The sequence below is a fragment of the Pangasianodon hypophthalmus genome, chromosome 23 (assembly GCF_027358585.1).
Source record: "Pangasianodon hypophthalmus isolate fPanHyp1 chromosome 23, fPanHyp1.pri, whole genome shotgun sequence".
Taxonomy (NCBI): domain Eukaryota; kingdom Metazoa; phylum Chordata; class Actinopteri; order Siluriformes; family Pangasiidae; genus Pangasianodon; species Pangasianodon hypophthalmus.
The window spans coordinates 4602855-4625042 of NC_069732.1; the positions used below are offsets into that span (position 1 = coordinate 4602855).

The 22188-nt window shown below is 40.6% G+C and overlaps 1 protein-coding gene across 2 annotated transcripts in view; it reads left to right on the plus strand.

Annotated features, from left to right (window-relative positions):
* Positions 1-22188, plus strand: part of pbx4 (pre-B-cell leukemia transcription factor 4) — a 51980-nt gene that overhangs the window by 9806 nt on the left and 19986 nt on the right. Inside the window, exons 2-3 of one of the 2 annotated variants that reach the window (XM_034298332.2) lie at positions 2292-2393; positions 5370-5443. In XM_034298332.2, coding sequence (XP_034154223.1) covers positions 2292-2393; positions 5370-5443 — 176 coding nt within the window. The remainder of the gene's footprint in view (positions 1-2291; positions 2394-5369; positions 5444-22188) is intronic. The other variant, XM_034298333.2, reaches the window with a different exon arrangement.

The window sequence follows — 22188 nt, forward strand, 5'->3', positions numbered from 1 at the left end:
TGAAACAGTAGTTCGACTCGAGCGATCAAATCAGCAGCCTGTTAGTTAAACACATTTAAGAAGTTCTATAAAAGGATCTCATGATACCTGCGATATCTCCGAAAAGTGTGTTGTGCCACAGTTTATCGCGATATCGATATTATCTCGTCGTATGGCCCAGCCCTAGGGAACACATCGAGTTAGTAGACGTCATGTGAAATATTTTGATTAGCTCTGACTGCGACAGTCACGTCAAGTCCAAACACATGGCTGTGAAACGTAATTAAATATTAATTAAGTATCATTTGCATCAGAAGGCAATAAAATGAGCTGAAATCATCATCATGTATAAAGAGATACTGATTACTGATGAAGTTTTTCTCTGATGCCCCGTTGCTAAAATTTCATCGATTGTCTCTGGTTATTAAAACACTGAAAGGGATTTTTATAGCCTTTTAAGTGACTGAATGCTGGCTTTGACTAGTGCTTAATAATAAGCGCAGACTGTATGTAAAACCTATTGCGTGAGATATTTAGCATGTATTGGCTAGCTTTGTTTATAATAGCAAAGATTGGAGTCATGTTTTGCACACAGTGCATGCTCCATTTTAGTTTTCATGCTGCTGCGGAATCTCCTCCGTCACTCCTGCTGATGGATTCAGCTAAAAACTCTGAACTTATTCCTCAGTTTTTTTTTTTTTTGTGTGTGTGTCTGACAAACAGGAGCTAGATGTAGCCCAGGTGTTAAAATGTACACTAACTAATGTCTAGCATGAACGATTAAGGATTATTAGCAAAACTCCGAGCTGCTTGACGGCGAGTTAGTCTGTTCTCTGGGGTTTTATGAGCGAAGCGAGAGAAACTGGCTTGAGTTTACATGAGACGTAACTCACTTGGAATGTCCCGATGTTGATATAAGCCGGGGGGATTTAGCAAGTTGTGCACCAGCTCTGCCCATTTTTTTTTTCCTTTTTTCAAATGAAGATAACTCGTCTTGTGCGATTGCAACACCGTTTAACAGATACAAACTGATTTAAAGTCTGAAATAGCATGTATTTTAAAAAAAAAAAAAAAAAAAAAAAGCAGGTCTTTTCTTGAGCTATTACTTTTTTTTAAGAGGTTAACAAAATGGTTTTCCTGCTGAATGAAATCAAAACCACTTAGGTATTTCTCTGAAACTTCAACACCGTGTTTAACCGCTACGTTTAGTTCTCAGTACAATCCGAAAGAACTGAAAAGGGTTTTATTTTATTATGGTGTTGTATCAGAGCGAAATCCATACTTTTGTTTCGTGTGCTTTTTGTTTTGGTTTGTTTTCTCAATGCACACGAGTAAACGAATCAGAAAGCGAAAAAGTGTTAGCTGTAGCACTGAAAACACGTGCGTAAATCTTCATTCGTTCACTGGTCAAAAATATGACCCAACCTGCCATGAAAGCATAGTCACCTAAACACAGAGAACACTGAGACACTCTCAGTATTAGGAGATATGTCTAGTTAATCGTATTCCACCCTTTCTTCTCTGTTTGTTTGTCAGTGTAAATCTCATCATATTTCCAAAAATGTGGGGTGGGGGGGGGGGAACCCTGGACAGCTTGATGTTGGTATTTTTAAGCTAGTCAGCGCTATAGATTTAACAAGGGAGTACGTCTGTACATTAATCTAAAGCAGATACTGGTATATACAGCATTTAAACTCATTCAAAGGTAAGAAGTGCTACTGTGTTTACTATTGATGCTTCGGGCGGCCATGTTGATTTGATGTCACTTGCTGAACTCTGGGTTAAGGAGACCGCCCTGAATTCTCAAATACGCAGTTGGAAGTTACGAGTTTACGGCCTTTAGTCAAACGCAAACATCTGATCCGTCTTTTGGCTCAATTTTTGCAGCTCACATCTGCATGATTGGATCACTTCCTGTATTTGAGTCGACCGAGGATGGAATCACTGCGCTAGAGTTCATTCTGTCTTTTTTGGATTTGGACTGAAATTTCAGTGCATTTCTAAAGCCTGTTCCATCTCTAAATTTGGTTGTGAGATTATTATATATCACTATCGGTTTCATCTGTTGTTAAGAGAGCAGTAAGTCAGAGTCACGTAGGAAACACGAATGAAACACGGAGGAGGTCCGTTCTACGGTGCTTTCTTTTCGGCTCTCTGTATATTTTGGTCAGCTCCACTGCGGGTTTCACTGTCAGGGTCTCGGGTTGGGTCTGGGGTTGAGTGGGGATGTAACCGGGGCGGTGGGAGGCGATGCCAGTGCTGGCGCTCTCCGCTGGCTGCCCTCAACCTTTCCCCCTGTGCCGTGTGTCCAGATGCTGGCCAGAGGAGGGACGAGGCGACCCCACACAGGCAGGGGGAGCCGGGGGGAGCGCGGCAGGGGGGGAATGCACCCTGCCGCTCGACTTCCAACACAGGTCAGTACAGGACTGCATGAGAAACCTCCCCCCTGCACCCCTACCCCCCTTCCTACCCTCCTCATCATACCTCCCTCTCACTCGGGGAAAGAAAACCAGGACACGCTTGGAGTTAGTCCTGGAGTTTTAAATATGTGTATATGTTTAATGTTCCATACAAATAGGAGTAGATAGAAGTCTTATACGTTAGTTTATTTCTCAGATTTCAAACCTGTGCAATGTTTTATCTTCTATAATCATTCATCTGTAAGAAAGGTTTTAGATTAACGTCAGTATTAGCCATAACCATTTTTATTTCAGACTCTTTTTGTTTCAGATATGTCACATCTCATATCTGGTATATAACCCTGAAAATGCGATTTAACTAATCTTCTCCGTAATGCCTACAGACTTGAACAAGTCTTTTTTTTTTTTTCTTTTTCATCCCATCCGTGTTTCATCCTGTTGCTGTATTAAACACTGAATGTATCACCTACTTCTTCTTAACAGCGAATGTGCCGTTTTTAAATGAGAACGCTAATTAGCGTGGGTTATTTCTGGCAGCGCGTGATACACTGCAGGCTAATCTAAGTGCGAGGTGTCAAAGGTTATTAGGTTATTCACATGCCTCAGCCCTTAGGCCTGGTTATTTCCAGAAAGCAATCTGTGTGATGTATTTCCACACAATGTAGATCATTTCTTTTAAAGAGGAAGAATTAGTTTAGCCCTTGTTCTGGACCGTTATACGCAGATAAGTGAGCAGTCATTGTGTCGCTTTGCAGTCTGTTGTATTTTAGTTCATTGTGGTAAGCAAAGCAAATGTCTCGTGAGCCTTCAGGAACTCGGTCGGTGGATTACTGACGCGTTATTGCGTGGAAAATGCAGACGTTTACAGAGCGCCGGTCTCTGCGTCATCATTCGTGTGACGCGATATAATGAACCTATCACTAACTCGTGAGTGTATTATGTAGATCTGGGCTTGTAAACACATCTCTGACTTTGAGTCAGTGAGTGTTGTTAAAGAACCATTGTTGTGCTGTTCAGATTTTTTTTTTTAATGCTCCAGTATGGAAAAACTGACAATCAGCACCATGTCACCTTGAAAAGGGCAGGGCGATATGACGATATAGTATCAATGTCACGATAACTACGCTCACAATACTTTTCTGCGATATAGTAAGTACTTTTATAACAGTAACTGACTGACTGTTGGTCACGGTAACAAAATGGCTAATTGAGGTATTCCTCCTTTTTGGTGTTAAATCGGTTTTTGTAGTTTCTTGATTCTGATTGGTCAGAAGGCGTTGATTCATTTTCTTTAATAACAGCAATAATGTGTTCATTCTAATATGTTCCTGTTTCTATGGTAACAGCTACTTCATAGGGTCTTGTATGGCTCCACAAAAAACTTGTATAGTTGTTGATATGGGGACGTTTTCTATTAGGAGATGTTTATTTGACATTTATAGAAGGAGTCTCCTGTGTCGGCGGTAAAGCTGTAACTTTTCCGGACATCTTCAGGACAGAGGAGTTTATACTTTGCAGTTTCTTGGTAACAAGACAAGCTGAATGTAGGTTTCATGTATGTTCTGCAATCTTAAATGGATAAAAATTTATGGATGATGTGTCATTGTTTAATCTAGTGGTTCTCATACTTTTTGTAGCCTGGGACCCCCTTTAACTGTAAAATAAAATTCCACAGGCCCATCAGTATGGATTTTATTTCCAAATGATATTTTTGGAGCCATAGAGCTTTTCTGAGTTTTTCTATCAATAAAACCTACTGATAGGTGTGAGTTGACTTTAGTGCTTGGACCCCTAAATATAATAGCTTCGATAAGTTTGTGAATTCTACCAGTGTAGCACAATAAAAAAATAAAATTCAGCCCTTAGCTATGTTTTCAGGACCCCACTTTGAGAACCACTTGTTTAGTCCATCAACATTGTTTGCCTTGCTAAGATGGCTGTAGTATAAGAGGAATAAAACACTTCAGGATGTGCTGTTGTAGCAAAGTAATCAACTTCAGGGTGATGATGATAATACATCAGGCTGCATCGCCTGACCCTGTTGTTGATTATTTTCCTGTATCATCATGTCTCCATGCTTTATTATTCCTTGCTTATGTTGAGCTTTGGTAGCCTTGCTATGTAATAGTGTTAAAATGGCGGCCATGTTATTAACCCCGAAGTAGCGTTTTTCCGAAACAAAATTGTCACTGTCGTTATTTATTGTATGTAAATGCAAATTTCTGTTAAATATGCACTCATGCATGTTTTCATAGATGATGTTTTATTTTAGTAATTATGTCTGGAAGGTCTTGAACCGGGATCTCCAGCGTCCAGGAATCATCGGGCTGATATGACGTGTAGTGACAGGACGCCACACTTCAGCGACAGAGTGAAAAGCGTGGCGTTTTTGTGTGTTGTCGGCTCTAAAGCCAGTCCGGTGTCGGGGTGTAAAGGGGAGGTGGGAAGTAGCGCTGGAGGGGGAGATGATGCTGCTGCTGCTGCTGCTTCTTCAACAGCTTTTCTCTCCAGACAAATTAGGGCTATGCTTCATTTAACAACTCATTTAGCTGTGGAGAGGCATGGAGGACCGCTTCAGCACCCTCAATATCTCCGTTACAGGCAACCGAGGTCGCTTTAAAAAGCTCTTCGGCTTGTCACATTTATATTAATAACGTACGAAAACTCATTGTGCTTTTGTGACTCATTTGTGCATCGTCCCATTTAGTCACGTGTGGTGTTGTGATTAATTTCCTTTGCGTTTTGCGGGTGAGAAACGTGCACTGGATGTTCAGGGTTGTAAAATAAGCATTTTCAGATTGTGAAAATATTCTATACTATACAACACTATACCACACTATACTACATACTTGCCATAATGTATGTTCTGGTATACACCGGCTTCCTCCCTACAGACTAGAACAAAGTCATACTGACTGTCTCTCTCTTCTTTTCTTTTCTTTTTTTCTTTTTTTATTTCTCTCTTTGCAGAAAACACGCGTTGAACTGCCACAGAATGAAGCCCGCTCTCTTCAGCGTGCTGTGTGAGATCAAAGAGAAGACGGGTAAGTCATTCAATCCTTTCAACTTCACTCCAGCTCATCGTTATTCTCTCCTCCTCCTCTCTCTCTCTCTCTCTCTCTCTCCCTCTCTCTTTTACTTTTAACTCTGACGTGACGATGTTCGTGCAGAAGGAGATGGAGGTTTTGTGCTGCCTCCTTCTCTTCGTATGCCTTTTCCTGCAATTCAGATTCGTCACCTGGGTCTTGACCAGTTAGTCCAGGGTTAATATTTGCATTTGCCTTGTTGTACAGAGAGGAGGATTATGGGTAAGCATGAGCATGGTGCACAGAGACAGCCAGTCCTCCAACATGCTGAAAGCGTGCTGTGCGTAATTACAGCGCTGCGTGTCAGTGCTGATTGGCTGAGGTGTGTCTGGTTGCGTACTCGAAACCGTTGTACAGTTTATAGCAGCTCTATAATTAAGACAAAGCATCCAGGAAGTGCTGATGAGCAGAGAGAGAGGGAGAGAAAGAGAGAGGGAGAGAAAGAGAGAGGGAGAGAAAGAGAGAGGGAGAGAAAGAGAGAGGGAGAGAAAGAGAGAGAGAGAGCGAGAGAGAAGGATCAAGCTGCAGCTCCTCTAATCACTGTGTGTTAATAAAACACCAATTAATACAATAAATGTCATTACTGTGGTATAAGAGGTGGTATAAAATACTCCAGGACATGCTGTTATTGGAAAATAATCACCTTCAGGGTGGTAACAGTAACGCCGCTTCGCATCAGGTCACATCACACCATGTTTTCGTTAGTTATTTTTCTGTAACATCATGCCCTGAAGTGTGTTATTCCTGCCTAGAGTTAAGTGTTTTATTCCTTACCAGGGTCTGTAGCCTTACTATGTAATACAGTTAAAATGGCGGCCATTTTGTTAACCTTGAGGTGTGGGCCACATCACACTTGGCCATCCTTGATTATTTTCCTGAAACAACACAACGCCAGGTGTTTTATTCCATACTCTGTAGCCATACTATGTAATACGGTTAAAATGGCGGCCATTTTGTTAACATTACATTAGCAAAGGTAGCACAGCAGCAATGAACCAGACTGTTAACACCCCGAAGTTGATTATTTTCCTATAACAGCCTGCCCCGAAGCGTTTCATTCCTCATACAGCTCGCTAAAGATGAAAAGTTTGTCCATTCAAGGTTATGTTTAATGTTGTGGAACGTCCACGTGACAAGTCATTTCCGGTTCTCACATACGTTATAGCAGCTATAAACAGTTGTTCCCACACCAGCCTCTCTTTTTTTTTTTTTTTTTTTTTTTTTATTTCTGTCTTGAAGTTAATAAGACAAAAAAAAGCTGCTTGTCATGTGACCGAGAAACCGGAAAGCACCAAGTCACTTCAGGCGTCTTTCAGAAAAATTCTTTAAATAACCGCATGCTTTTTTTGATCCAATTATTATTAGTCTTAGATATACAAGTCCCATATGAAAGAGCTGTTACTGTAGAACCCATAACATATTAGTGAGCACATTAATATAAACCTGTGATTTGCCTTGCAGTTGTTATAGAAACCTTCTGACCAATCAGATTTGAGAATTTATCATCTTGCCTTCCATATGCGTCGCTAGCTTCAGAGCACTTAATCTCAATCTAGCATGCTACGTTTTTCTGCCACAGCACATATTTTAGAGCAGGACACTGTTTTTTTCGCATCTAATTGACTTTCAGTAGGAAGGAAGTGTTTTCTAGCCTAAACATAAGGCTTGAGTAACATTTCTCCACCCAAAGTGACGCGTGTAATGAGTTAGAGTGGAGTGTGCCTTCACGGCGCGGCCTTGTCTTGTTTATTCAAGCCGTTTTTTAGTGAGATGCGAGATATTGCTTTGCGCTGTTGAAACGGTGGCAGCCAGGCGCATCATTAGCACTGCTCCGTGTTCATTAGGATCTTTTATCCTTTCGTTTTCCTCGCGAGAGTCCGGGCGCAGTCCCTTCGGCCGAGGACGAGGTCTCGGATTACAGCATAAAAAGGTTGAGTGGGCTTCAGTCGGTGGTGATCTGTGAATAAACCGAGCTTCACTTTCCCGTTTAATTGGATGCAAGAAACGGGTCGAAGTGGAGGGAAAGGGGGGGTGAGGGAGGGGTGGTAGGAGGTTGGGAGGGTGGTGGTGGTGGTGGTGGTGCTCCTCTTCTCTTCTCTTCTCTCCTCTCCCTTCTCTCTTCCCTCCCGTCACCATGGCAACCTGCTGTCTTATTTACCTAATGTCATTCACTTTGATTTTCACATCGAGTCCGGCAGCCGAGGGCGGACCTGTGAGAGAAGACACACACACACACACACACACACACACACACACACACACACACGTGGAGCACGTCTTTAATGCAGCTCTTTTGAGTGTTAAGAGGTAAGCTGAGTGGATGTAAGGTGACGGAGTGCAGGGTCCATGCTGCTGTAAGGACCTGAGTCTCAGAGAGGAATGAATTAACACTCCTTTACTTTACTTCCTGTTAACACGTTTATAAGCTCACACACTCTCTCTCTCTCTCTCTCTCACACACACACACACACAGTCACTCACACTGTCTGCTCAGCTCACACGTTCACACATCCAAGTCTCTGAGTCTCTCACTCTCTCTTTTGCTCTTTTTTTTTTTCTTCTCTTTTTCTCTGTGTGATGAACAGCAGGGATAAAAGCAGCCTGAGCTCCGGTCGGTCCTGATGCTTCTCTCTCTCTCTCTCTCTCTCTCTCTCTCTCTATCACACGCGCGCACACACACTCACACACTCTCTCTCCTTTTCTCTCCCTCCATCTCTCTGTCTCACTCTCTCTCTTTTTTCTCCCTCCCTCTCTGTTCTGTTTTTCTTTCTTTCTCTGTATGTCTGACTCTCCTCTCCACTGCGCCTCTCTCTCTTCCTCTCTCTGTCTGTCTCTCTGTCTGTGTATCTTTCTATCTCCCTCATTCTGTGTTTCTCTCACTCTTGTCTTTCTCTGTTTCTCCTCTCTATTTCTCTCTCCCTTCTCCTTTTTATCCCTTCTCTCTCTCTCTCTCTCGCTCTCTCCCCCTGTCCCACTCTGTTTATCTCTGTCTATTTCTGTTTCTGTATATCCCTTGTTTTTGCTCTGTATCTTTCCATCTCTCATTCTGTCCCCCCATGTCTCCGTCTCTGTTTGACTCTGTATATCTCTTCTCTCTCTCTCTCTCTCTCTCTCTCTGTATATTTCTGTCTTTCTATTTCTCTGTTTCTCAATTCAATTCTTTGTCTCTCTCTATTTCTTTTATTAGTTCTTTGTTTCTGTCTGTATTTTCTCTCTCTCTCTCTCTCTCTCCCTCTCTCCTGAAAGAGGAGACTTTGCTGTGAACTCGGGGGCTTTGATATGATAATGGCGGGGGTGATGGGAGGACTAGCGTGGCGAGCGGTTGGGGGAAGGGATGTTGAATTCCTTGGAGCCCTGCACTTCTCCTCATTGTTAAGGAAACGCAGTGCTCCAGCGTGCCATGTGACCTGTGGGAGATTTTTTTTTTTTTTTTTTTTTTTTTTTTTTTTTTTTAAAGATTTGTTAATTAATCTCCTTTGGAGCTGATTAAGACAATAGAAAGACGTTAAGAGTTCTTTTCATTGTTTTTTTTTTTTATTTTCATCTTTACACCCCTCCACCCCTTTTTCTCTTTCCCTTTCTTTTTTTCCCCCCCTTTTGCACCTTTAGTATTATCTCTGAGCGGCTGCTCGCAGCTCTCCCTTTGTCAACACGCTGACTTTTTGTTCACAGATTGAGTCATTTTTGATCGCGTTATCTCTCTCCTCCTGCACCGTAGCCAGAAATTCATTTCGAGAGCCGGGTTATCGCGGCGAGCCCAGGCCGCCCGTTCATTACCAGTATTTGCAGTGCGGGCTGATAGAAAAATTGAAATGATTAGCTATCAGGGTCATATTTGCGAAGGTGGCTGTGCGGCGTGGACGCATCTCAGCACGAACAGATAACGACGTGTAACTGGAGGCACATTCGAATCCCATGATCTTCCAAGCTAAAATTAAAGACGAGAAAAAAGTTTTTAAGCCCCAGGTCATCTAACAGAAGAAGCATAATTCATGCAGACCGTTGTCTTATTCCATATTTGCATTGTGTAACATTTAATCGTAACGAAGCCTTGACCTTTACGGATGCAGCATCTCATCTAGTGTGATTTACGCGGCTGCATGTGCTCAGAAATTAAACCCCAGCTTCACATTTTCATGCCGTTATGAGCTGGAAGTAAACATTTAACGCCGAGCCAACACTCGTGAGCTGATGGAAAGTTTTAAGAAGTGCAGAAGTAGTCCACGTAACACAATCACCTTACGTACAAAAATACTGGGTTTTTTTTTTTTTTTTTTTTTTTTAAATCTCATTTCCATGATGAGGGAACACCTTGGCAGGCGAATGCCGCGAAGCTCCTATTAGACGTGGAATTTGTCAGAGACTCATTTGCACATTAGATTGTGTTTTTAGATGAACTCGAGTCTCGCATGTGTTCCTGCACCACACTTGCATCATAGAGACATTAAAAAGCAATTAATCTGATTAATAAGGTAGAGTCATGTGATGCGTTCCTGCTGTTTTAATGGGAAAAGGGACACGATTGCTAAATAACCAGTTAGAGCTGGATGATATAATCATATAATATTGATATCGTGATGAATTATGTCAGTGTTTTTTTAACTGCAATCTGATTGGAAGTAGTTGATGTTAAAATTCTGTATTTAATTTTTAATAAGGTTGGGCGATTTGATACAAATATCACATCATGATACATGGACAGCTAAAGCAAAACAGTGTTGCATTAAAAAAAATGAGTAAACTAGGAAAAACCGTAAAAAATTAATTAGTCTTAAATAAAAATTCAAAATAAAAGTACACTTTAAGCAATTTTAATGATTCAGTGCAAATTATTTATCAAATCAGCTGCTTTGACTCAGAGTTTGCAGTTGTTGTTTTGACCAAAAAAAAGTTTGAAAAATACATTACAATACCTGCGATGGCTCAGAAAAGTGTTCTGTGCAACAATTTATCATGAAATCCATATCATATCATATCATATCATCGTATTGCCCATCCCTAATCTTTAAAATTGTTTTAAAAAAAAAAGAGAGAGAGAGAGAAGTAATAAACAAATAATAATAATACATTTTTGAATAAAAGTGTTATTATTATTATTATTAATTTATTTTTTATGCAGCATTACCATATTACTGGCACCTATATATTGTGTATCGTGGGGTATTGTGTAACCCCCCCCCCCTTTTTTTTTTTTATATATCGTCCACTCCTATAACTCTATAACACGTTCCTCACTAAGTGGTGACTTGTCTTGGCCTGCTTGGTTTCAGATCCCTGTAATCTGAGAAACTTGAGACTTAAACAAGATTAAATCTGGAGCTTTGCTTGTGTCCTGTCATGTCTGGAAGACACACATTTCGGCCCGTGCTTCTCTTAGCAGGTTAGCGATCCTATAGAGATTCTCTGTTTGCACAACGAACGCAATACGACAAAATATAAGATTTTTCCGCAGCCGTAGCAGAGGACGGTAAATTATTAACCAGTCTGCATTCAGATCCTTTTCATCCCATCGCCCAGTCTGACCCTGAGGTTGTTCAGCGGTTCAGACAGGATACATTTACAGCAAAGCTAATGTGCGCTGCATTACTAATAGCTCGTAGTGGTGTATCAGATGTGTGTGCCGTAGCAGACAGCACTACATTTTCTACCACATTTCTGTAACACACTGTATGTGTCATGATATTTAGGTTTGCTAGGAAACCACCTGCAAAGTAGTAGTGTTGCATTAAAAAAAAAAAAAAAAAAAGTGTAGTGCTTTTATTTAATGTCTATGAAAATAAATACACTGTAAATATTTACATTTCATTCCAGTTTTCATAATGAATTAATGAAGTCCCATTCAGTTTGTAATAAAAAAAAAAAAAAACTTGTCATGATATCACGATACCTGATGCAGTATCTCAGAAATGTGTATTGTGACATAATTTATTACAATATCAATATTATATTGTCTTGACTAAAACTCATAACTCAAACTCTGACTCTAAAAAACCTCAGAATCATTTTATTCGCCATGTACACTTACACGTATTAGGAATTTTTGTTGGTGTTTGGTCACGTTACATTTAACACACGCACCTTGAACAACAATATTACCATCCTAATATATATATATATATATAATATTACACATAATATTCAATTATTGCTCCTTAAATGGAAATGGTAGGCTCAGCTAGAGGTAGAAACAGCAGCTGGATGCAGTTCAGGGTGCATTAAACAGAGTGGAACAAGTGTCATGTATAATAAATAATAGCAATGATATGTAGTAATGAATAATATATAATATTATATAATATTATTATAATTAATATTATATAATAATGTAATCTTAATACATAATATATTTAGTAAATATTATTTATGAATACTATTTAAAATAATAATAATAATATTTAATGTGTAAAATAAATGTAAAAAATGAATAAAAATAACTAAAATAAAGATAATATATTTAATAAATATTATTATTTATTAATAATATTTAAAATAATATTTAACGTGTAAAATAAATAAAAAATGAATAAAAAATTACTAAAATAAAGAAAAATTAAGAAAAATCTTACCTGGAAAGTGGGGCGGTCTGCTCAACCCCGAGTTCAGAAAGTGACGTCAAATCAAAATGGCCGCTCACAGCATGAGCAGTGAACTGTAGCACTTCTTCTTACCTTTAAATGAGTCACACTTTATGTACGAGTATTAACTTTAGATCAGTCAACACACAGATGTATTCGCTTGTTAAATCTATAGCACTGACTATGCAGTTAGAGGAACGTAGACATCACTCATCACAGTTAGCTGGATGGATTGTTGCTAACAAAAGACGCACATGGAGGTGTCCATGTTTACTGTAATGTTTGTTTATGTAATTTATCTTTAACTTATCTTTTCCATGGGAAGTTGAACGCAGCAGTATTTCCCAGCCCTAAAATGTTGACCTCCCAGAGACCACAATATTGCGTTTTTAAAAGCTTTAGCTTCAAAAATTACCTTCTTTTTTGGTTATTAACCTGTTTTTAGTAGATAATTAAAGTATTAGTCCTAACTTTTGCCTTGATTTAGTGCACACATTGTAGGAAGGTGATCAGAATTATGGGGAAAAAATAATAATAATCTTCATTTATATAGCAGCTTTCATACAAAAAGCAGTTCAAAATGCTTTAAACAATGACCGTTATATAAAACAGCAAAAGGATAAATAGATAGAATTTTATAGAATTTATAGACATTAGAACATTAAAAGATATATGGTTAATAAATATCTCATTAAAAACTATCATAACACAAATGATAGGACATTTTAAACAGTCCATCTTAACAAAACATAGCGCTGTGATTTAATAAAGCTGTAAACACTTTCTTTTTTTAAATCAATGTAAAACTTTTTGAAATATGACAATATTATTGATGTATTATCATGTTGCTCAGCCCTATATAACTCTTTATAATCAGAGATGAAAAAAGATTTTTTAAAAATTCCAAATAGAAAATAGACAACTGATCTGTCTCAGCACTTGTCCAGTGTGCAAATTTCTGATACATTACATCTCAACAGATGCTTCTATCTTTTCCGGAGAAGGTGTCTGAAAGTTGTCAAGTTGAAATCACGTTAAAAAAAACCCAAAAAAAACCGTCTCATTAGTCCTTAAATATCAAGCCGTTAAAATAATGTTTAGCTTGTTTTCGAGCCTTTGAAGCGCATCTGCAGTTTTCACAAAGTCAGATCTGAACTTCACCCCTGCTTAAATGATTGAATTTACATTTTATTTAATTTATTGCATCCCTCTCAGAGCAATTAAAAGTTTCAACATTGTGTTTCCTCAGTTGATTGTGTTGCAGTAAAGCCCCTCCAGATTTCCAGCAGGGTGTAATTAGTTATGTTGCGCTGGGTGTCAGTACCAGGCTCGGTCTGTCTCGCTCAGCTTCCACTCCTGACGTCGAGTCAATCACGGGCCTAATTAAAGCTTTTTAATTATTATTCGTTCTTGAGAGAGCTTAATTTGAACCCTCCCGTTAAATTTTATGAGCTGCTGGAAACCAGAGACTTTTCTATTTTATTTTATGATGCCAAGGCTGCAGGCTCAGCGAGCAGAGAGACAGAGAGACAGACAGGTACACAGAAAGTTGGCAGTGAAGGTATGCCAACAGACGGAGCGCTGAAAAGGTAGACACGCGCTCTCACACACACACACACGCGCACACACACGCAGGAGGACGATGGAAAGGTACAGGAAAGTCATTCACAAAAGGCTTTTTTTACTGCACAGAAATCTGAACTTTTGGCAGCTGAAAACAAGAACTGTGCTTTTTTTCCTGCGTTGTTTACTACTCAGTTCTCAAGTCCAGATTGGTACAGGTACCAATAATAGGTACACAGGGGGTGGGGCTTGAAGCCCTGTTGCTGAAGGGTTATACGTTTCATATTAGGCGCTTTCACGCTTTAATCCAAATCAGAGCGAAATTGATTTCTTTTGCTAAGACTCTTTCATTCATTGGTCAGAAATAGAGTGAAGGGGAAGAAAAGGTTTATAAAATCAGAGAGAACATGGAGGTGATGTTTCATAAATTACTCAATAATTATATCACTAGTTTAAAACATTTCATCTCTCTCATCCAGTGTTTAACTTTCTCTTTATCCAGAACTCATGGCATTTCTGCAGCACTACAGCTCTGTCCTTTGGCTCAGTTTGCACCCCATGGCTCAAAAAGTGCATGCGAGCCATGTTTGGTTCATTCCAGCTGATTCGATTCAGAGTCGAATCTCTTTCTCACTGCATTAGAGTTCACTCAGAAGCAGGTCGTGTCCACTTCACTCACATGCTCTCGGACTGGTTGTTTTGATCCGCACCCGAGTGTGCTTAAGTTGTCACCACCTAAAGAACTGAACCGAGGAAGAGAACCACGTCAGCACTCCATTCAAACACTCGACACTAAATGAGATACACCGTAGTCTGTTGATTCTCAAAAGGTGCACCAGCACAATCATTGCAGTATTAAAGCACAGAAAGTGCTTCTATTATATTATACATATTATATGGGGTGAGACTTCCTTAAAGGCGTTTTTCACACTCGGTCCACATACTCGAGTCCACACCAGGGCCGATTCCGAGCTTGTTTGGGGGCGGAGCTCTTACTCGCAGGTTTGTTTTTTCACGGATTGATTGAACAATTCCTTACGTCATTTTTTTGCACTCAGATTTGCCTAATGGTTGGAACACGGTTCATCTTTGTGCTGTTTTTTTAAAATTAATTTGCTTTGGTTCCAACATTTCAAATGCTTTTTGGATACTATCATGAAGGAATACCTGCAACCGAGAAGCCGATCTCATATAAGAAGATTTTTAGCCGTGCAAGCCGGCATGAGACGTGTCTTTCAAGATGTTGTCAGTGCGAGCACTCGCACCACGAAGTTAAGCTAATTACAGCGCTCCGGTCTTATACCTGGCTTTATATATCAATAAGACATTAAGACGTTGTGTAACAGCCCTTTCTCCGCCATCGTGAAACTTGAAACAGGAAGTAATATGACAAGTTGGACCAATCACATGACTCGACCTGCATCACTGAGAGCGGATAGCTTCCACACCATGGTTCTGTGTGTGTGTGTGTGTGTGTGTGTGTGGTTCATGCGAAACCCCACACCACCATTTTTAAGAGGACCAGAGATCAGTTCTCTGGATCTGCCCCAGACTCGAAAACAGCGTTTTTGTTTCACCATAAATACTGAGCTCTTGAGGCAAACAGCCCAGAGTCAGGAAAAAAACACAAGTGTGAAAACGACCTAATGTTTTTAGTGCCGTATTTGTTCATCGTGGATGAAATTAAAAGCCCTTTGACATCGTGCCATTTCACCGACATTAACCTCAGCACTTCTTCCATGTTGTCAATGCAGCCGATTTTACCGTCTTTGCTGTGTTCCTTATAGACACATTTCTGAAGTTCAGAGCAGTTCTTGTATTTGCACAGAGACGACTACCAGCAGAGTGTGCAGCAAAATTGAGACGCTGACGTTGAGGGATGGCCTTGAAGAGACTCAGAGATGGCAGAAATGAAGACTTCTGATAGGCAGACATGATAAATGTATAAAGGCTGCCACCTAAATCTGCCCTCCTCTATTACAGACCAGGGATGAGCTCAGTCAAGCAGACAGACAGAGACTCAAACTAAACATGTGCTAAACACAATCCTCTCTGACTCGCCCTAATGCACTCCGCTTCGCGCCGCACGGAAAATAGGGAATTTTTTTTCCCCCCTCTCCCATGTGCACACCTCAGTTCGATATTCTCTCAAACCAGGCGTATGACAGCGATCTGGCTCGGCCTGCGTCTCATTCCCTCCGCGCTCTTGTTTCCTGTGTGGCGCGCCGTCACTCGATCCGTTTTTCTCTCTTCCATTCCCCTCCGAAGAGCGGCGAGAAGGAAAAAGATCACACTAGCAATGGGGGGTGTGGGGGGTGCGAGAGACAGAGAGAGCGATAGAGAGAGATTGATGAGCCTGTAAGAGCAGCAGTAATTACTCCGTGTCCATTGCCTACGCCGGATTGGCAGACGGCTAATATCACCCAGACCCCTGGCTCTGACAAACACCACCACTACCACCCCCCAACCCCCCACCCTCTCCACCTCTTCACACAGTGCTCTTCAGCCTCTCCGCCGCTGTGTGGGCTCCACGGCTTCTGTCTCATTACGTTATTCCTCGAGGAATCGGCCGAGGACGGACAATGACAAGCCGGTACTGGCGTTTGGTTCCTGTGGCCTGAACCACTGGAGGCTTTGTGATGGCTGCCAGGCCTGGAACGATGTGCTGAAATATCGATCAAGCTCAAACAACGAGTCTTGCACTATTTGAAAACAATTGCGGTCCATCATTCACATCCTTACTTTGTGTGTGTGTGTGTGTGTGTGTGTTATTGCCAGCCTGGATCAGTCCAGTTGCTGTTTCAGTGTTCTGCGTCTGCTCTCAGTAATGACATCAGATTAAGTTCTAGACGTGATGTCTTCATTTTCCACACGAGCGGATCTTTAGGGAGCGGGGTGGTGCGCACATTTCAATCATACTTTTAATTATTTCAAGTAATTAATAGACGCCTCATGATTGTAAATTACAGCGAAACAGCCGACCGAAGTGAATCAGCAGCCCAGATGCACGCTCCAGCATGATGAGATCTTCATGTCAACCCTGTCTTGGGCCGGAGGAAGAAGCCGGCGTCTCTTTTAATTAAATGTGAATGTAAACGCGGCCTCAGCCGGGCTGCTTTAACCCGCGTGGATGTGACGGGGTGTTCGCATGTCACGTCAGCTCATAATCCACACTAACGAAGGATTAATTACAACTGATGAGAACCTTTCACCTCGTTGTGAACCCTAAGCTTAATTTGCTTTAATATCTCGCTCCCTGATGCTAGTTATGGAGTGGGGCCAAGATCTTATAGGTTTATCGAGAGGCTCTTTATTAAACCCTTTTTCACTCACAAGACTCTGGTGCTGAGTTCTCGAGCCAGCACTTAATTTTCCACCAAATGGGATTTTTTTTCAGTTCTAGCAAATTATTTTAAAAAGCTGCTGACTTGGAATCAAGAACCGGGTCTTGGGCTTTGTGCCATTTTGTCCAGGTGACTATTCTAGGAAAGAATATAGTAACACTAAATAAATTATAACCAAAAACAGGGAAAAGTTCGACATGATTCAATGCAGATTCACTGTTCCCACTGTTCAAGTTGATTATTTTCCAATAAGGGCACATCCTGAAGTGCTTTATTCTTGTTATACCACAGCAATTTGGTAACGACTACAATATTTCCTTACAAAATCTCCATTTTTTTTTTTAGTCTCCCATGAAGTTAATAAGATAAATTTAGTTTGTCACGAAACCTGACAACCTGTTCCGAAGCACTGACACTGGAGACTCCTTCCCTAAATGCCAAATAAACATCAATTTCATATCAATAACTGTACATTTTTCTTTGTTAAATAATTGCATTTGATGAAGTAACAGTTACTCGGTTTGCAACTACTGATACTGTACTTCATGTACTTCACCAGCACTGAAAAGCTTTCATTCAGGAGCTCGGCTTGAACTTGTGTTAAGCCACGTTTTAAGCTCCAACAATCTTCCTGTCTCACGCAAAGGTGTTGAAAACGCTTCCCTGATCAAGCTGAATCTCGCAGGTGCATCTAGCCATCCAGTGTCTCCAGTGATGGAAAGACACGGTTTTATGATATGAAGTCTGCAGTTTCTTGCTAGACCCTTGTTTGTCCAGCACACACACACACACACACACACACACACACACACGGTGTTACTCTAACGCCGGGCTCTCTCGGGCCCCGTCATGCCGCTCGTTCACTCGTTATAAATGGGAGCTGCTCCTCTGATCTATTGCTTAATTGCCACCTAATTTGCATAGCGGTGCAAATTAACGACCTCTCGAATGAGCGTTCATTTTTCACAAGGTCTTTAGGAGCTCCTTAAGAGGCGGTGCTAATTAGCACAGGAGGCAGCTGTGCTGATGAGGCACGGCTCGTTGCGAGCAAAACGCATCCTTCATCCTCCTCTTCCTCGTTCGCGGACATCTGCGGAAGCTTCATTTTTCTCCCTGACCCGTGTGAGAGTACAGACTCGTTTCGGTTTGTTTTGCCTTCGCTCTCATGCTGCGGAGGGAGGTGTGTTGTCCCAGCTTCGAGGTGTGTATGAATCACTAGCTGAGTTAATAGTGCTGGGTCGAAGCCACGTGTTTGCTCAAGGTGTGAGCGCCAGTGTTCACACGCTAATCACATCGCCGTGTTGACACTTGCCACTGACCACTGCGTCACCCAGGAAGCACAATGCTGTGTGTGTGTGTGTGTGTGGGTGTAAGAGAGAGTGATTGAGAGGGATGTAGGCAGGGAAGTAAATACGTGCCACAGTGCTCCAGTAAATCGGCGGTACTTAACCTGAGCTGCTTAGCGCTGGATCTGACCCGTGGGTTGGACAGCTCACTCCTGCCTCGCGCAGAAACCCAGCAGCCGATACGAAATCAACATTGTTATATATTACAACACGATACTCTTTCCTGAGAGTAATATTACGTATCGTCAGTACCACACTCGTTCCTGATTGGATGTTTGTTTTATTTTTTAACTTTTAGTCTTGGATACGGTTTCAGACAAATGTGTCATTCTTTATAATATTCTTCTGGTGTTTGTTAGCAAAACATGTTGCGTTTAGATGTACGTACACGTACACAGTGAAAATGTCTTAAAATCGTAAAATATCCATTAGGAGTGGGCGATAAAACAAAGTTTTACGATACAGGATGTTCATAATGATATCAAAACAAGCTTGGTAGTTTTTATATATATTGTGTGTGTGTGAATGTGTGTATATATAATTATATATAATTTCTTTATAATATAATTTAATATAAATGTTAATGTAAATATTATTAATATATACATTTGAAATAAGTCAATTTATATGTATATATATATATATGGACTTATTTCAAATTATTTATTAATTATAATTATTATATTAATATATTATTAAATATGAGTATTAAATATTCTCATAAATAAAAATTTTATGTTTTACATAAAAAAATAAACTTTTTTTAGATATTAAATAAAGTATCAAAAATATTTTTTTTTTTTTGTTGTTTTTTTTTTTAAATGAAACACTCTGTGTGTGTGTGTGTGTATAAAATCGGTATCAGACACTTCAGTAATGCTATTAGTAAAAAAAAGAAAGTGATATCTGTAGAACAAAGGCTTGTGACGGTTTCCCTTTTCTATCTTTCTCTCGTACCTCTTTACATAAATGAGACCTGCTTTAAGATAATTATTATTATTAATCATCCTGACACTTTCCTGTGAGTATTTTATGTTTTGTATTGTTTCCCTCCTTCATCATCCCTCCTTGTGCCTCATACTTATGCAAGAAGTGGCTTAAGATGTTTTTTCTACTTCCTTATTGTTTACTCGCTGAAATGAATTAACGCCTTTTTTCTCCACCTAGCTTCAGGAAATAATGTGGCTAGTAATTAGAAAAACGTAAGCGTTAGTTTGTTCACGCTCCTGATGGTGTGTTAATGCTGAAGTTCATGGTTCATGTTAATTACAGCATTAATTAATATCAGGTAAAGGAATCTTAATGCAAAGCGTCTAAGAGGAGCATGTTAAAGAGTAAGCTGGATGATCTTAAAATGCATGTAATCATTTGGATTTTTTTCTTATTGGTGGAAAAATAACACAAGCAAAGTCTATTAGTTTACTTTTTTATAATAAAAAAAAAAAGAAAAGAAAATCAGCCATGAAGTTAATTAAAATATGTGTACACACTTCTATACAGTCTTGACAAGACAGCACTGATTCTACCTGCGTGTTAGTGTTTATGCTTTTATTGCTTTTTAATCAGCTCTATTGAGTTTGATTTGGGTTTGAATGTTTGCTGAAAGGGGCATGAAAATATATTTCATCATCTCTTCCCTTTCTCTCTACATACAAATTGTCCATATGGTGCTATTTTACTTGGCAGTAAGGGGCCGGGCAGTATGATGATACAAGACAACACCCATATCCTGATAAATTGTCACTTTTCTAATTTTTTTTTTTTTTGTATAATATTATGTTTTTCCTAATAATTCATGTGTACTTATCATGTATTTCAGAAATTCCTTCAAGTATGGTGATATTTTTTTTTTGTCACATCGCCCAGCCCTAGTCACAATGTTCCGTTTCTAACGACAGCATAATACAGTGAAAATATATTAGTTTATCCAAGAATAGCAGGAATTTATTTGTAATTCGCCACCAGATGAAAAGCCAAGTCAAGTCCTGTCACTGAGACGCTCGTTATAAATTCAGTCATTAAAAACGAGTTACGGGTGAAATATTACATCATCATGATAGATATTTTTCCCCCTATGTGCTGTTGTACTGCGTATTCCTTATGACTGGTTTATGGCCGTGTAGCTGAGCGCGTGTGCGTTTGTAACGTTTCGTTTCGTTCTCGGCTCTCAGAAACTCCCTCCCTCTTTCTCTCCAGCCGTCCTCCTTGAGATTTATTGGCAGTTTCGTAATCGTTCTCGTACTCTCGCTTTCAGCCCACCATGAACCGTGATCTTCCTCTTTTTCTTTCTCCCCCTCCTCTACCAAACCAACCTTTTAGTCTCTGTCTCTCTCTTTCTCTCTTTCCGTTTGTGCTTTATGCCCTCCTTCTCTCTGCGTTTCATCGTTTTCGTGATGTTTTTATATCACCTCTTGTGACTCCTCTTGCTTTTTATTTTCTCCTTGGTTCTCCTCTTCTCTCCCGTTCTGTCGCTCCCCCCCCTCTCCCCTTCTCTCTCTCTCTCTCTCTCTCTCTCTCTCTCTCCCAGTGAAAGGCTGCGAATCCCCAAGAGAGCTGATGCAATTAAAATGCTAATCCTGTCTGTCTACAGAGAGAGCGAGGGAAGGAGGAGGGGAGGGCTGACAGCATGAGGGATTGCAGCTCACATGGAGAACTCGACTGAAATGGAGAACAGAGGGAGAGACCGGGGGGGCTGGTTGGGGGGGGGCGCACCGACACGCACACACGGAGAGAGAAAAAGAGAGAAAGAGAGGGTGCGCTAAGGCGTACAGAGGGGAAAAACTGTCGTCTGAGAGCCGAGCTGCGAGCTCTGAGCTCCGAGGCGCGCCGTGATGGACTGCGTTTTCTGTAATGCACTCAAAATGGCACCATTAATATAGCACTAGCAGCAGCGAACACAAAACCCCCTCCGTCTGCTCTTAACTCATCACCTGGATTGTACCTGAGCAGCACAGCTCCGTCGTCCACACCTCAACCACACAGGCTATTATTTTTATTATTATTATTATTATTATTTGTTACGCATCTGCTCACGCTGAATATTTTACATCACGCCTCTCCACTCAGAAGCCTCGGAGTGTCTCTAAATCGTCCGTGTGATTTATACATTTGTTTATTTTTTATGTAATGGAAGGATATTAAGCTGAGCTTGGACAGATGTAGCGCATTAAAAACGTGCATTATCTCATTAACACGTGGGCGTGCGCGTATTAACGAGCCGCGCTAATTGAAAGATTTAGCGTCTGGCTTTATTAATCCTCTTAAAGAACGCAAAGAGGCGCTTCGCTGCAGATGGAGGGAAACCCACCGAGAACGAAAGGAGCGGATTCTTCCATTTGTCTTTGACCGTTTGCCTTTTAATTAGTCGCTAATTACGAGGTTTTTCGGGGCTTTCGTGAGGTGATCGGGTGTGAATGACAGGAGGACGGGTTAATCGTCAGGTCTGTTAACCTTAGTGAGTGCTGAAGGGGGTGTTTGGGGTATGATTAGCAATCAACAGCTTAATTGGGGTAAGTGGGGTAAATGCAGGGTGTAGTAAGATTTCGGGATACACCTGGAGGGTATATTGTGTGTTTTTTCTCTCTCTCTCTCTCTCTCTCTCTCTCTATCTCTCTCTCCCGCTCGCCCTCTCCCTCCCTCTGTGTGTGTGTGTGTGTGTGTGTGTTGAGAGAGAGAGGGGGGAGGGTTGAAGAGGCCTGTGGAGGAAGGGCGAGTGTGTGACTCTCTTGATAAAATGGTGCCTCCTTTCTTTCAGTCATTAGTATTTTATACCTGATAGGGTTTTTTTGTTTATTTGTTTGTTTATTTGGTTCCCAAAAAAAAACAACATTTAAAAGCATATTTTTAAACTCTTGCAGTATGTTTTTTTTTTTTTT